This window comes from Trachypithecus francoisi, unplaced genomic scaffold (assembly GCF_009764315.1).
Source record: "Trachypithecus francoisi isolate TF-2019V2 unplaced genomic scaffold, Tfra_2.0 Lachesis_group4, whole genome shotgun sequence".
Taxonomy (NCBI): Eukaryota; Metazoa; Chordata; class Mammalia; order Primates; family Cercopithecidae; genus Trachypithecus; species Trachypithecus francoisi.
Window position 1 is genome coordinate 30,239,349 of NW_022681469.1, and position 13,927 is coordinate 30,253,275.

At 59.3% G+C, this 13,927-nt stretch overlaps 1 protein-coding gene across 2 annotated transcripts in view; it reads right to left on the minus strand.

Moving 5' to 3' along the window:
• The window catches only part of FLNC (filamin C), a 29,179-nt gene that overhangs the window by 11,160 nt on the left and 4,092 nt on the right, over positions 1-13,927 (minus strand). For both annotated transcript variants that reach the window (XM_033194357.1, XM_033194356.1), the window contains exons 2-26: positions 12,883-13,131; positions 11,203-11,300; positions 10,910-11,060; positions 10,703-10,821; positions 10,395-10,472; positions 10,031-10,193; positions 9,663-9,863; positions 8,221-8,358; positions 7,705-7,831; positions 7,419-7,555; positions 7,026-7,219; positions 6,822-6,935; positions 5,709-5,852; positions 5,385-5,508; positions 5,127-5,287; positions 4,763-4,853; positions 4,505-4,674; positions 4,169-4,286; positions 3,816-4,078; positions 2,842-3,439; positions 1,963-2,136; positions 1,678-1,840; positions 1,237-1,397; positions 284-451; positions 80-203 (exon numbers count right to left, since the gene is read on the minus strand). In XM_033194357.1, the coding sequence (XP_033050248.1) occupies positions 80-203; positions 284-451; positions 1,237-1,397; positions 1,678-1,840; positions 1,963-2,136; positions 2,842-3,439; positions 3,816-4,078; positions 4,169-4,286; positions 4,505-4,674; positions 4,763-4,853; positions 5,127-5,287; positions 5,385-5,508; positions 5,709-5,852; positions 6,822-6,935; positions 7,026-7,219; positions 7,419-7,555; positions 7,705-7,831; positions 8,221-8,358; positions 9,663-9,863; positions 10,031-10,193; positions 10,395-10,472; positions 10,703-10,821; positions 10,910-11,060; positions 11,203-11,300; positions 12,883-13,131 (4,228 nt within the window). The remainder of the gene's footprint in view (positions 1-79; positions 204-283; positions 452-1,236; positions 1,398-1,677; positions 1,841-1,962; positions 2,137-2,841; positions 3,440-3,815; positions 4,079-4,168; positions 4,287-4,504; positions 4,675-4,762; positions 4,854-5,126; positions 5,288-5,384; positions 5,509-5,708; positions 5,853-6,821; positions 6,936-7,025; positions 7,220-7,418; positions 7,556-7,704; positions 7,832-8,220; positions 8,359-9,662; positions 9,864-10,030; positions 10,194-10,394; positions 10,473-10,702; positions 10,822-10,909; positions 11,061-11,202; positions 11,301-12,882; positions 13,132-13,927) is intronic.

Below are 13,927 nucleotides of genomic sequence, written 5' to 3' on the forward strand. Positions count from 1 at the left end.
CAGTGACCCTGCAGTGCCGCCCTAGCAGGAGCACCCCCAGAGCTCAGTCACAGCACAGGAGCTCAGTGCTGGTCCTCACCTGCGTGGCACCTCCTGGTCTGCATACTTGACAGCTACCGTGTAGGGCCCGTCAGTGGCTGGGGTGTAGTGGACAGTGTGGGTGCCATCTCCATTATCCCGCACCTCCACAGGCTCAGCCACACCTGGGCAAGGCGCTCAGGGTCAGCAGAGTGTCCGGGCATCCTGCCCCACCTCCCTCCTCCCTGCCCCGGCCATTCTATACCTGTGGGGCCCAGCACAGCCACCTGCAGGGGCGCCCGGCCAGCTTGACTGCAGTCCACTGTGAAGGTCTGGGGGACCCGGGCCCTGACACCAGCCCCCAGCCCTGGTCCCGAGCACTTCACCTTCCCAGGGTCCACCACATCCTTCACCGGCACCCGGAATGGGCTCCCTGTGAGGAGAAGGACATCAGACCCTGCCACCAGCCCTGATGGGTCCCCCTGATGCTGAGGAGCGTTGGAGGAGGAGGCCTTCCCTGCCTTTGAAATGCCCATAGGGAAGCCAGACCAACATGGGAAAATGCCTGGGAACTTGCTAAGAAAACGCACACAAGAATAAATGAACTTGACTGCAGACTGAGGCTGGGCAAACCTCACTCATGTGGGTCCCAGGCCTGGAAGAGAAGGCCTTCCTAAATTAATAAACTGTGAAAATGTTTTTAAAAATGAAATGCATTTCTGACACTGTGGCTGAAATAATAAAAGGATGGGAAATTAGATAAGGGAAAATACTTCCAATTTCAGCAGTCCCAAGTCATGCAATATTTGAAGACATAACCTGTCTGGGCAGCTGGGCCCACAGAGGGAAAGGGGAATTCTGCAGACGATGCGGGCAAGAAGGCCCAAGGCTGGCCTGAGCCACCAAGAGGAGTGGGCTGTGTCTGAGTTTCCAGACACACAGTGAGCGGTGGACCTGCACAGCCGACGTCTGGAGCGCCAGGCAAGGGGCTAGGAGGCCAGAGTGTGTTCCTAGGATTGACCGGGGGGCTGTCGTATCAACCCTCACTGCCTGCCTCCTCCACGTCCTCCCCCTGGCTGGGCTCCAGCCCTGACCTGCTCTCGGCTGTCCTCTCTATGAATGTTCTCATCTAACTTCCTTCCAGTTTCCCCCTTGTGGAGTGAGCATCCTGCATCCTCCCTTGTCTTCCCTGAGACCCCGACCACTCTCTCTGCACACCTGGGATGGGCCGCCCCCCGAAGGTGATGTTGACGTCATAGTCTCCAGGGGTGAAGGGGATGTACTCCACGGTGCAGCTACCATCCTTGTTGTCCTTGCAGGACATCTTGGCTTCCGAGGGACCCTCGATGGCTAGGCCAAGGCCCCCGGTGCCGGCTCCCCTGAGAGATGACACCCCCCCATCAGCTTCATAAGACCAGTGAGTGAAGATGGGGGAGTAGCTGAATGGGGGGACAGGGAGGAAAGAGGGCAGGCCGCTGGGGACCCAGCTGAGGAGAAATGAGCCAGGGGCTGATCTGGAGTCCTGGCAGGGGGTCTGCTCCTGCCTCACCCCAGAGAGAGGATGGGGTGGGGCTGAGGTACAGATAGAGGGACGAGCAAGGAGGGCCAGGGGCTGGGAAAGGGTGGTCACAGGTTTAGGCTAGCAAAGGGGGAGGATACCTGGTCTCCACAGTGAAGCGGTTGGCCTTGTTAACCAAGCCACCCTCCAGGCCTGGCCCGAAGGCCCGGACGCGGGTGGGATCACAGCCCTCGGTGACGCCCACTCGGAAGGGGCTCTTGGGCACAGCGACCTCATCATACAGGACCTCCACCAAATGCACGCCTGGAAGCCAGCCGCACGGGCATCAATCTGGGAGTGTGCACCCCCACCACCCCTCCTGCCCCAAGCACAGTATCATCAGAGGCCGGCCCTGCCCACTTGCCCGGCCCTCCACTGGCCCTCACCCTCCTCGTAGGCGGTGTACTGTACTCGGTAGGTGCCGTCCCCATTGTCTGTCACATAAGTGTCTGTCTTGGCCCCCGAGGGGTTGAGCACGCGAGCCGTCACGTGGTTGCCGCCTGTGGCTGTTAAGGATCTTGCATCCACAGTGAACTCAGTGGTCACCTCCCGCAGGACACCTGGAGCCCAGGGATGGCATGCTCAGCTGGGGTGGGGGCAGCCTTCACACAGATGTTGCCTCTCCTCTCCCCCTCCTCTCCCTCTCCTCTCCTTCTACTCTTCCCCTCCTCTCCCCCTCCTCTCCCACTCCCCAACTCCCAGGCTGCTCCTCTGATCAGAGGCTGGGCCCCCCACCCTGCCCTGCACCTCCGTGAGCTCCAGCCTCTGCCTTCACTCCCTTCTCCATGTAGTGACATTCTCTGTTCGCATGAGTCACCCACCAGGCTGTGGGCCTAGGTCTTTCATCCCTCTGCCGTGCCCCATGCCTAGCCAGGGTCTGGCCCCGGCAGATGGCCCATTCCCTGACTCTTGTCTCCTGACTCTTGTCATCCTCTACCCCAAAGCTTTCCCCTTGCCCTCCTCTAGAGCACAGTTTTAGCTTTTTGCATCAGAGTACCCCTTAAGCACATGAAAGAAGAGACCTGTCCAGAAAAACGCCCAGAGGCAGGTGCAGTTTTGCCACAAGAGCAGAGGCCAGTCTCCACTCCCAGTCTTCCCTTCCACTCCTTCTCTGGGGCTTCTGGGCCAGTAAGGACTTTAGGGCTGCCCTGAGAGCCCTCCCTTCATGCCAGGTGGCTCTCCCAGCCCTCAGCTCTGCTTCCCTCCCTCCCACCGAGCTCCTGCACCTGCCACTTGACCTTGCTTGGCTCCTCCTGACCACTCACCGTGTGGCTCAACACCAGGCCCTGAGACCTTGATGCCACTGGTATCGACCGCAGGCTGCACATGGACGCGGGTGGGGAATTTGGGCACCGGATGCCCGCCATACTTGATGGTAATGGTGTAGGTGCCGGGGAAGGCGGGGCTGTAGGTGATGTGGTAGGTGCCGTCCGCGTTATTGTGAATCAGCACCTCGGCCTTGACCCCGGCATCTGACAGGATCTCAATGGTCAGCTCTGCCTCGCCTGCCTCTGAGCAGTCCACAGTGAAGGTGGCTGCCTCACCGGCCTTGCCGCGCTCCAGGCCCGGCCCACTGGCCCGCACCTTGCTTGGGTCAAACACGGGCCGGATGGTAGCTTTGAAGGGTGAGCCAGGGATGTGGGCTTCGGCAAACAGGATGTTGATGGTGTACTCGCCAGGCTCTGTGGGCAGGTAGCTGACAGCACATGAGCCATCACCATTGTCCTGGCATTCGATCTTGGCCTCGCAGGGGCCCTCCACGGTCAGCCCCAGGCCACCTGTGCCAGCACCCTTGGTGTCGATGGAGAATGGTGCGGGGGTGCCTACCAGTCCACCCTTGAGACCGGGGCCGTAAGCACAGACCTAGGGGAAGAGGCAGGTGTGTGGGTTCCCTGCACCTGGCCTTCCCATCCCAGCCTTCATGGCCCCCACTCAACTCATCACCTCCAACTGTGGCTGCTACTGCAGACTGACTGCTTATAACAATTCCAGGTGATGACATGGAGGCAGAGAGATGAAGCAATTTCCCCCAGTTAGTGGACCTGGGATTCAAGCCCAGGTCTGACTCCAAGGCCAGGCTCTTAATAGCTAAGTTGTCTCCAAGGAAGGTGGTGGGGTGGACGTTCTTGGCTGTGCCCACTCCAGGCACATAAGTCCCTCTGGCCTCTGCCCCCCATGACTCTTCCATTTTCCCAACAAGTCCCCAGCTCCCAGCCCCAACCAGCTCCTATCTCCTCACCTTGGAGGGATCAGGGGGCAGAACACCCTCCACAGCAAAGGGGCTGCCGGGCACTGGGTGACCATCGTAGGTGATGTCCACCTTGTAGGGCCCCTCCTCCGGGGGCATGTAGCGCACAGCCTGGGCTTCTGCTCCACCGCCTGGCTCCAGCTTGCAGGGGATGGGCCGGCGAGAGGGCGAAGTCATCCGCACATCCAGTTGGCCTTGACCGCCAGCCCCTCGCGTGTTCACAGAGAATGCTTGTTCCTGTCCCACAGCCACCTCTGCGTGGAGGACAAGTGACATCATGAGGAGACTCCGGTCCACCCCACCCGAACACCCCTCACTCCCAGGGTGGCTCTTGCCCCACTTACTGCTATTGAGGCCCTGAACTTTGATTTTGCTGAGGTCCAGCGGGGGTGCCACATTCACCACAAAGGGGCTCTTGGGGACAGGGTCCCCGCCGTAGGTCACTGTCACTGCCATGTTGCCCTATTGGGTACAATGGTAGGTCAGAACTGGGTGTAAGGCACGGTCCTGCAACATCCTGGTGGTGAATATGGGCTCTGAAGCTCAGATCCATCACAAGCATGAGGGCAGGAGGCAGCGAAGGCATGGAGGAGCCAGAACTGGTCCCATGGGACTGGAGAAGGGAGACCCAGAGCTCTGACAGTCCAGCCTGGCCGGGGCATGGGAGGGGCGGAGCGCACCTGCTGGACAGCGGTGTACTTGACAGTGTAGGAATAGTCATGGTTGTCTATGATCTCAAAGTCCCGCACAGCTTCGCCCTTGGCTGTCCCTGCAAACTGCACGTCCAACTTGGCCTTGCCGGCTCCCTTGGTCAGCACCGTGAAGTGGGTGGGCTTTCCAACTTCCACACCTGAGGAGCCACCCAGACATGTGGTGAGGGCCTGGTAGCCACTTAACCCCAACCTCGAGCCAGGCCCAGCCCCTGCCCAGACACTCACCTGTGCGATTCAGCCCAGGGCCCTCGGCCTTGACTTTGCTGGCATCGTGGGATGGGTCCACCTTGATGTGGAAGGGGCTGGCAGGGATCTCCTGGATGTGGAGGAGAGGCTCAGTCAGGGCTCTCGAGGGGAACACACCCCTGCTGTGGGCTAGATGCAGCTCAGGACACACCCAGGGGACCCAGCATGGACAGGGGCAGCCTCCAAAACAACCCCCTTTGCTTCCTCTGAGGCACCCTGCCTCACACAGGTAGGGCTCCACCATGTCTGTGGAATCATCCCTCCCTGTCCCGTGACAGCATCTCCAGCTGCCTTCTAGAGCTGGGAGGTGCACGTCACTGTGAGTACCCAGGAGCTTGGGTACCTGGTTGGCAAACAGCACCATGATGGTGTAGCGGCCTGCCCCCGGTGGCGTATACTTGACAGTGAAGGTGTCGTTGTCATTCTTGATGATGTCGAAGTCGATGTCAGCCTCTGCAGGGCCCACCACGCCGGGGGCACACTTGATGCCAATGCTCACGTCGCCTGCAGAGAGGCGGGCACCACTGTGAGTCAGGCTCAGTCCCCCAACCCGACTCACCCCTGCCCTTCTCCCAGACCCGCCCCTTCCGGCTGGGCGCACCTTGCCCCGCCTCGCTGCAGTCCACGGTGAAGTAGGTGGGCTCGTTGGCCTTGAGGCCGGTCTTCTCCACGCCGGGGCCGTACACCTTCACCCGCTCGGGGTGGCTGCCCTCGCCCACGTTCACCTGTGGGAGGGGTCACAGCTCAGCACGGTGCCCTCCCTCAAGGCTCATCCTCCTGCCCAGCGCACCCGGCCTAGCCTCAGTGGCACCAGCCCAAGCCTCAGTCCCAGCCTGAGCCCAGGGACAACAGGGACTCCAGCGAGGCATCCGCCCTCCCTCAGGGACCCCTGGTGGTGGGCACGGGGCAGACTGGGAGGACGCACCCGGAAGGGGCTCTTGGGCACGTTTACGCCTCCCCAGGAGATGATGATGGTGTGCTTAATGGGCTTGGTGGGCACGTAGGAGCAGCGGAAGGTGCCATCGCCGTTGGGGATCACCTTGATGTCGATGGGACAGCCGTCCGCGTCCTGTGGGCATCACCCAAGCAAAGTTCATAGCTGTGGCCTCTGCAGAGCGCCCTCTGCTGGCCACAGGTGAACCCAGCGCCTCCTTTTCCACTGCCAAAGCACAGGCACTCCCACCCCCACACCAGTTACTGAAGCCACCAGAGCCCAGGGCCACATGCTCTGGCGGCCAGAGCCCACCCTGGGAGCCTGGAGGCCTGGCTCAAGGCCATCTGTATGGCTTGCTCTCCCAGCCTAGGTTTCCTCAACTCTGAAATGTGTTGGACAGGAAGAGTGTGGACTAAATTTATGTTCCTAAAACTGAATCATGAGCTGTTCAAAGAAGAATCACCGTCTTAGATTCTCAAGAATATGTTTATTAACCTCTAGGAGTCAATGGACACCAGTCTGAGAAACTGACTTGGAAAACCAATGTCTTATTCAATGAAACAATCTTTCAATTACAAATTAGCACAAAAATGACTCTTTGGTAAAATACGTTTTTAGGTTATCATCATTAAGAAAACACAAAATTTGGCCCGCCGTGGTGGCTCACGCCTGTAATCCCAGCACTTTGGGAGGCCGAGGCAGGCGGATCATGAGGTCAGGAGATCGAGACCATCCTGGTCTCTACTAAAAAACACACAAAAGATTAGCCAGGTGTGGTGGCGGGCACCTGTAATCCCAGCTACTTGGGAGGCCGAGGCAGGAGAATGGCATGAACCTGGGGGTCAGAGCTTGCAGTGAGCAGAGATTGTGCCCCTGCACTCCAGCCTGGGCAACAGAGCAAGACTCCATCTCAAAAAAAAAAGAAAAAGAAAACACAAAATTTAAAATTTTCCAGGGTACTGATGGGCCCATGAGTATCAGTCCTGCCTAATCTACTGTGATGCTGTCATTTCCTGCTGGGAGGTCTCTGCCTCTGGCCTGGCCCTGCCTTCCAAGGTCCCTGCCATAGGTAGTTAGGACAGCAGAGACTGGATAATGACCTACCTGGGCATAGAGCTTCAGGTCTCCCTTGCCAGCTGCACGGGCATCAATGGTGAACTCAGCGGGCTTGTCCACGATGCAGCCTGTAGGCTCCAGGCCAGGCCCAAAGGCCTTCACCTGTGTGGAGGGAAGAAGGCTGGGTTGGGGACGGGAGGAGAACCAGTTTGCCCCACCCCCGGGGCAGGTGTATGTAATCTGGGACCATACCTTATCTGGGAAGCAGTCAGGTGGGGCGGGCAAGATGTGGGCAATGAAGGGTGAGTCTCGGATGTCCTCGTCGTCGCAGATGACGTGCACAGCGTACTCCCCAGGCTCCGTGGGCCAGTACCGCACATCGCAGGAGCCATCCCCCTTGTCATCACATTCGATCTTGGCTTGTGAGGGCCCCTCGATGGAGAAGCCTGGGGCGAGGTTGGAGAGGGTCAGAGGGTCCAGCATCAGGTAAGACCCTTCCGTCCCCCAGTTCCCCTCTGGCCACCTCATGTCCCATCTCCCTGCTCACCCCAGCGCTCCCCAGCATGCTCACTGCACCCATTACCCACAGTGTCCCCTGCTGCCTTCCCCCACAGCACTCCCTCCTCCTGCCCCTCAGCCACTTACCCAGTGTCCCCACCTCGGTGCCAATGGCTTCCACCACAAAGTCAGCTGACTTGCCCACCTGGCCAGTCTCCAAACCAGGACCCCAGGCCCGGACCTTTTGCACTCCTGCCTCTGGGCTCACCTGTACCTCAAAGGGGCTGAGCAGAGAGGGAGCTGGTGTCTACTCCAGGAAGTGACCCCCGAGGTCCCCCTCCATCTCCCCTCCAACTCCCCCGCAGCCCACTGCCCTTCGTCCCTCCCTGTGATGGCCTAGACAGGACAGCATGGGGGGGCGCAAGGTACTTACCTGCGAGGGATGGCGTAGCCGCCCCACGTGATGGTCACCACATATTTCCCAGGCACCACCGGGTAGTATTCGCACTCGAACACACCGTCCCCAGCCTGCCGCACCTTCACCGGCTCCTCTGCGCCCTCTGAGGAGATGGGGGCAAGGTGTGGGGGAAGATGGCAGATCAATAGCCTTGAAGTCCCAGCTCCTCAATCCCCTCACGGAGCATGGGGACCCCGACCCAGCCCAAGGGCAGTGCTCTAGTGAGCAGTGCTGCAACTCAGGGCAGGGACCACTTGTCATCCCTGTACATAACACCCCGTATAGCACTTAGGGTGGAGAGAATCATTCCTGGCTTGCAGACCGAGAAACTGAGGCAGAGAGGAGACAATGTGCCTGAGATTCTGGGCTGCCTCTGGTCACCGTGGAGCTGTGGTGCGGGCTGTCACTGCCCTCTGGGAGTCAGAACCACTGGCCATACTTCCCTCCTGATCCCCCAGCCTCACCCTCATGACCCTGGGCTCTGGCACTCACTTGGCCCCTTGACTGTGACCTTGAGCTCCCCGCTGCCAGCACCCTTGGTAAACACCTTGAAGTCAGCCACCTCTTTCACACGAACACCCTTGGGCTGCAGGCCTCGCCCAGAGGCACGGCAGGCATTGGGGTTACAGGCTAGAGAAGGAAGAGAAAGGAGGTTGGGGGTGCTGAGGGGCCTTGGACTACTAGCCCCCACCTCCCTGTGCACAGTCCTTCTAACCCCTCCCAGGCACAAGCAGTGGCCCACAGCCCTGCTCTGGAGCCCTTTGTGCCCCCAACACAACCAGGGCTGCTGGGCTGGAGCTGGTACAGGCCCCAGATCAGGCAGGTTACAAGAAAGCTTCCGAGCCAGTGCCACTGGGGAAATGCATGGCAGAGCCTGGGCTGAGAGTGGGCTCAGAGAGACAGGGAAGGCTCCTTTACCCACCCCAAGGCCATCCATCTAGAGCCCTCTGGGCCTCTCAGAGCACCAAAGCAACCTTAGGATCTAAGTCATGCCACAAAACATCCAGCAACGCCACGGAACAAGAGCTACTTCATAGAACTCGAAGCCTGCCATAGAACACAGGCAACTTATGGACATCAGCCTACCACAGACTGGCCAGTGGCAATGAGCTCAGGCCTTGCCATGGAACACAGGCAAAGGAATAGGAATCTCAGCCTGCCACAGAATCCAGAAAATGGCATGGAACCCACAGGTGCTACGAAACAGGCAACGACACGTATTCCAGGACTGCCACGACCATAGGCAAAGGCACTGCCCCAGGGGTCCCACAGAACACAGGCAGAGCTCAGAGCCCAGATTTCACCACAGAAATCACCAGGCAAGTGGCAAAGACACTAGACCTGCCACGGAACACAGACAATGGCATGGAACCTGGGGCCTGCCACAGGATGCCATGGAAGTGGGGCGATTCCACACTGCCCGGGCCATGCCACACAGCGCAGGTGAGGCCAGTCAGCTACGGCCATGCCTGGCCCCGCCTCCACTGGAAAGCATTAACGTGGCACCACTCTCTTGGCCTGGTGGACGATGGGCACTGAGTGTAGGGAGAGAACAAGTGGGGCAGTCACCACCCGAGGGCCTGGTGTGCGGACAGTGCTCCCCAGATATGCCCCCACCCGTACGGCCCGTCACTTCCGCTCAGCCCTCCCAGTGTGGCACGTGTTCTGGGACCCTCCACTGTGGCCTCCCAGCCCTGCTTTTAGGGACTCCAGCCACCTTGGGGGTAGGGTGGAGGACTCAGGGAGGGGGTCTCTGCAGAGCCCCGCCCCAGCTCTTCCTCTTGCCCCTTGCAAGCCTCAGCCAGCCGTGCCCCTCTGCCCCATGGACTTAGTGCTTCATGTCCCCCCAGTCCTCAGGACCAGAACTTGGTGGCAATTCTCTGCATCCTGGCTTTGGTGAGGGCTTACCGTGGGGACCGGTGAAGGGCCCTTACCTTCTGACACGTGGACAGGGAAGGGACTGCGGGTGATGGGGGCACCCGCAAAGGCCACATGTACGGTGTGTGGCCCCTCCATGACAGGTCTGTATGTGCAGCGGAACGTGCTGTCACCCTTGTCCTCCAGGGCGACCTCCACTGTGTCCCGCCGACCCTGTGGGTCCACGATCACCACAGCAACATCGCCAGTGCCGGCCCCTGCCGAAAACAGAGGCTGTCAGCACCCACTCTGGACACACAGCTGCCCCAGTGCCTTCACCCTGAGGCTGCCCACCCTCTGGCTGGCATCCCTGCCCCAGCTCCACCTCCCACAGCCCCACACGGTCAGGGGCTTTCCGCCTGCACCCCTCTGGGGCCCGTCCTACCCGCAGTGTAGATGTCAAAGTAGGTGGGTTTGTTGGCCACATTGCCCACAGGTTCCAGGCCAGGACCACGGGCTGACACCTTGTTGGCATCTCCCAGGGCCATGCCCACGTTCACCTCAAAGGGACTGCGTTCAATGTTCTGGCCAGCAAAGAGCACGGTCACCTAGGGGTCAGAGGTCAAAGGTTAGCTTCTAGGGGAGAGCAGTCCTGAGGGGGGCAGAGGGGCACAGCCACACCAAGGAGGGTGAGAGGAGGGCAGCTGGGGCTCTGGGCAGGGGCGAAGTGCAGGCTGAGAGAGGGGTCCATGCAGCCAGAGCCAAGGATGTGAAGAGCAGGGCAGGCAGGGGGGCCTAGAGGGAGATACCTTGTGTAACCCGGAGACCTTGGGCACATAGGAGACAGCGTAGGTGCGGTCTTTGTCATTGTTGGGAACCACCTTGGCCTATTGGGAAGGAAAAAGATTGGAAGCCTCTCCAATGACCATAGTCTCTCCTGACCACATAACGCCTTATGCACCCCAACCCCACTTAGCCCCCACAGTGACACCTTCCCCAGACTGCACAGCACAGTGTGTGGCTCTAGCAGTCACCTCCGGGCCATTCCTGTTGTTGGCCCCACGCTCTCTGGTTCCAATCCCAAGCGAATCCCTCTTCCCCAGCAGCCTCTGCATACCTCCTCGGTGTGGCCTTCGGGGTCTTCGATGTAGACCAGCACCTCGCCCACGCCTGCGTCCACCGTCTGCACGGTGAAGTGGGCAGGCTGCAGCACGGTGTTGCCCTGTGGCTCGATGCCTGCAGGGTAGGAGCAGAGCCCGGGTTACTCAGGAAGAGCCGACATGTGCCCAGCTGCCCAGGAGGGCTGCCAGGGGCTCACACGTACCAGGCCCATAGGCGATGGCTTTCTTGGGGTTCAGCTGCTTGGATCGAACAGGGGCGCCGGGTTTGAGCTTGGCCTTGGGGAACTGGGACAGATATGTCATAACAGAATGCTCATCCACGTTGGGGTCCACGATCTCCTCAGGGGCAATGACCTGCCATGGAAGGGAGTGATTTCACATGGTGTCCTCTTTTTCCCAGCAGCCCCAGTCTCCCCCTGCACCCTGGTCAGGTAAACTTACAGAACCAACCTCTGCCCCTGCCCCCTGCCCCCCGCCGCCCCATCTGTGCAGGTACCTGGGGCACCCCAAGCCAGTCGTCGGCCTGCTGCATGGCCTCTCGGGCGTTCTCCACAGGCTGGTTGGGATCCCAGGCCTCCCAGTCGGGGCAGAGACCTGGAGAGGTGATGGAAGGAGACAATGGTGAGGGGCAGCCAGCTGGCCAGGATGCAGGGCATTTGTTCACCCAACACCCTCGGAGGCTGTGGCTTCACACCCCTTCCCACCAGCTCTAGGCCTTGACCAGCCAGGTTCCTGCTGATCCCATCAGCTGCGAGGCCCCTCACCATGTAGGAGCACGACAGCCCTCCCCACCACCAACAATGAGGCCTTTCTGCCCTGGCTGACGCAGCCTGGCACCAGCCCTGCTGGCCAGCCTCCTGCCTGCCCAGGCCCCAGCTCAGACCTTGAACCCCAAACCCTGGGAGGGTACCCCCTCTCAGATATCTCTCGCCTCATTCAGCTTTCTCAGGGGTGGGCAGAGGAGGTCAGAGTGCTTGTCCCACTTACGCCCCTGACCCGTTCCTAGAAGGCTTCCTCACAGCTGTCCTGAAGCCCTAGATCTCCAAACACTTTCCATACCAGTCTTAGGGTATAAGACTCCCTATTCCTTCTAACTGCTCACTTGGGGAAACTGAGGCATTAAAGGGCCTGTGGGGAGAGAATGACTTCTCCTCTGCTGTCCTCAGGAGCCCCGCCCTCCTAACAGGAAGGATGCTGAGGCAGCCCCAGATCACTCCTGTGAAGGCTGGAGGTGGGGGGGCACTTGGTTCAGGCCAGAACTGGAGGAGGGGGACGGCACACCGTTTCGGGGAGCGGGCCGGCTCAAAGCTGGAATCCATGACTGGCTGGAACAGCTGAGCTCACTGCTGGCAGCCACACCAGTTATGGGCCATGGCTCAGCAGCTGGGAATGCTTCCCAGGAGGCTGTGCCCCCGCCTCCCACCCGCTGCTCCCCAGCTGACCCCAGGGTGGAGGAGGATTCTCCCAAGGGGCTGTGACTCCAGGAGAAAACCTATCTTTTCAGGAGGTGAGGGGCAGAAAGGGAGCTGTCCATGGGGTATGCTCTAGCCAGTGATGCCTCAGTTTTTTCATGGCTCCTGAGCTGCCCTCACTTGACCAGGCCAGGACCTACATGGAGAAGGGGCAAGGCTGGGTGACCTGCCACCAGGCAGTGCCCCACTGGCCTCATCCCACATCATCCTGAGCCTCAACCCCTTCTCAAAGCCATCCCAGGGTCTCCCAGAGAAAAGCCTTCTCTGGATCTAACTCCTGGTCTTGCTACAAGTCCCAGTCACCACACTGCCTCTCTCTCAGCTCCGCAGGAATAGTGCCTTGTGGCACAGTAAAGAATTCATGGGGCAGGGAGTCCAGGCCCTAGGCTCTAGGTGGTTCTGCCACGGATAAGCTGTGTGATCTTGGATAAGTCACCAGCCCTCTCTGGGCCATGGTGTCCTTGTCTGTAAAATAAGGGGTTTTAAACCCCTCCCTGCCTCTGTGGAATCTGGCACACTCATCAGGTAGGGCCTGCTGCCAACCAGCAGACAGTCTCAGCTGAAGGAGGACAAACCCTGCAGGGGATCCTGCCCCCCAGGCCCCAGGGTGTGCATTCTGACAACCATGTGCCTTGGCAGCCCCAGCTTGTCCCCTCTGTCTTTGGGAGCTAAGGGCTCCATGCTGTGCTCGCTGGCCCACTCACCAGGGGCACAGTTGTCCACCAGGGCGCCCAGAGCTTTGCCATCCTGCCAGTCACGGTTGAAGTTGGTGATGGGCAGCTGGGGCACCTTGTTCTGGATCCAGCCGAGCAGTCGCTGCTTGGGTGTCTGTTTGCGGGCGTCCTCATCATCTTCATCCTCCCACATGGGCATGGAGATGGAGTAGTGCAGGATCAGCGTCCAGATCAGGCCAAGGATCAGCTTCAGGTTCCCATCCACGATGGCCTTGCTGTCTGCAGAGGGGAGGGCACAGACAGGCTCAGGGGCGCCTCACCCTCCACTGCCCCAGAGCACCCTCCCTCATCTGCGCAGCTCCTTGGGCCAGAGCCCCGGGGTCAGGCCTCTAGTCTCTGCCTACCTGACCCTCTCCCTCCTGCGAGGCCCCACTCAGATGCCAAGTCCTTTATGGGGCCCTTCCGGTCAGATGGCTGCTTCTCTGTGTTCCTGTGGTTCCGGAAGTTACCCTCACCTCAGCGACAGCAAGTGAGTCTGCCTCCTGTTTATGTAATTACCTGGTTTCTGTCTGGCCTTGTGGGATTGTAAGGCTCCCAGGGCAGAGCCTTTTTGTTTTGTTAACAGTTCTACTGAGCTATGATTGACATAGAGCAAACTGCACAGGCTAGATAATGAAGTTTGAGAAGCTTTGACACTATGGATATCTCACGAAGCCGTCACCACAGATCGAGAATAACGAAGGTACCATCCATCACTCCCCAAAGTTTCCTTGCACACACGCCTTTGTGAGCCCTCCCTCCTGCCATCCTTGTCCTTCCATCCCAAGCAACAACTGATCTGCTCTCTGTCACGATAGATTACTTTATATTTCCTAGAGTGTTATATAAATGGAATCGCACAGTATATACTCTTTTTTTGGTCTAGTTTCTTTCATTCTAGACACTAGATTTTATCTTTCTACAATGAAGGTCTTAAACATAGTAAGGTCTCAATAAATATTAGTTGAATGAATGAAAATTTTAAGAACTGAAATTGGAGCGGAGTAGGACGAGTTTCCACTCACACTCTACCCCG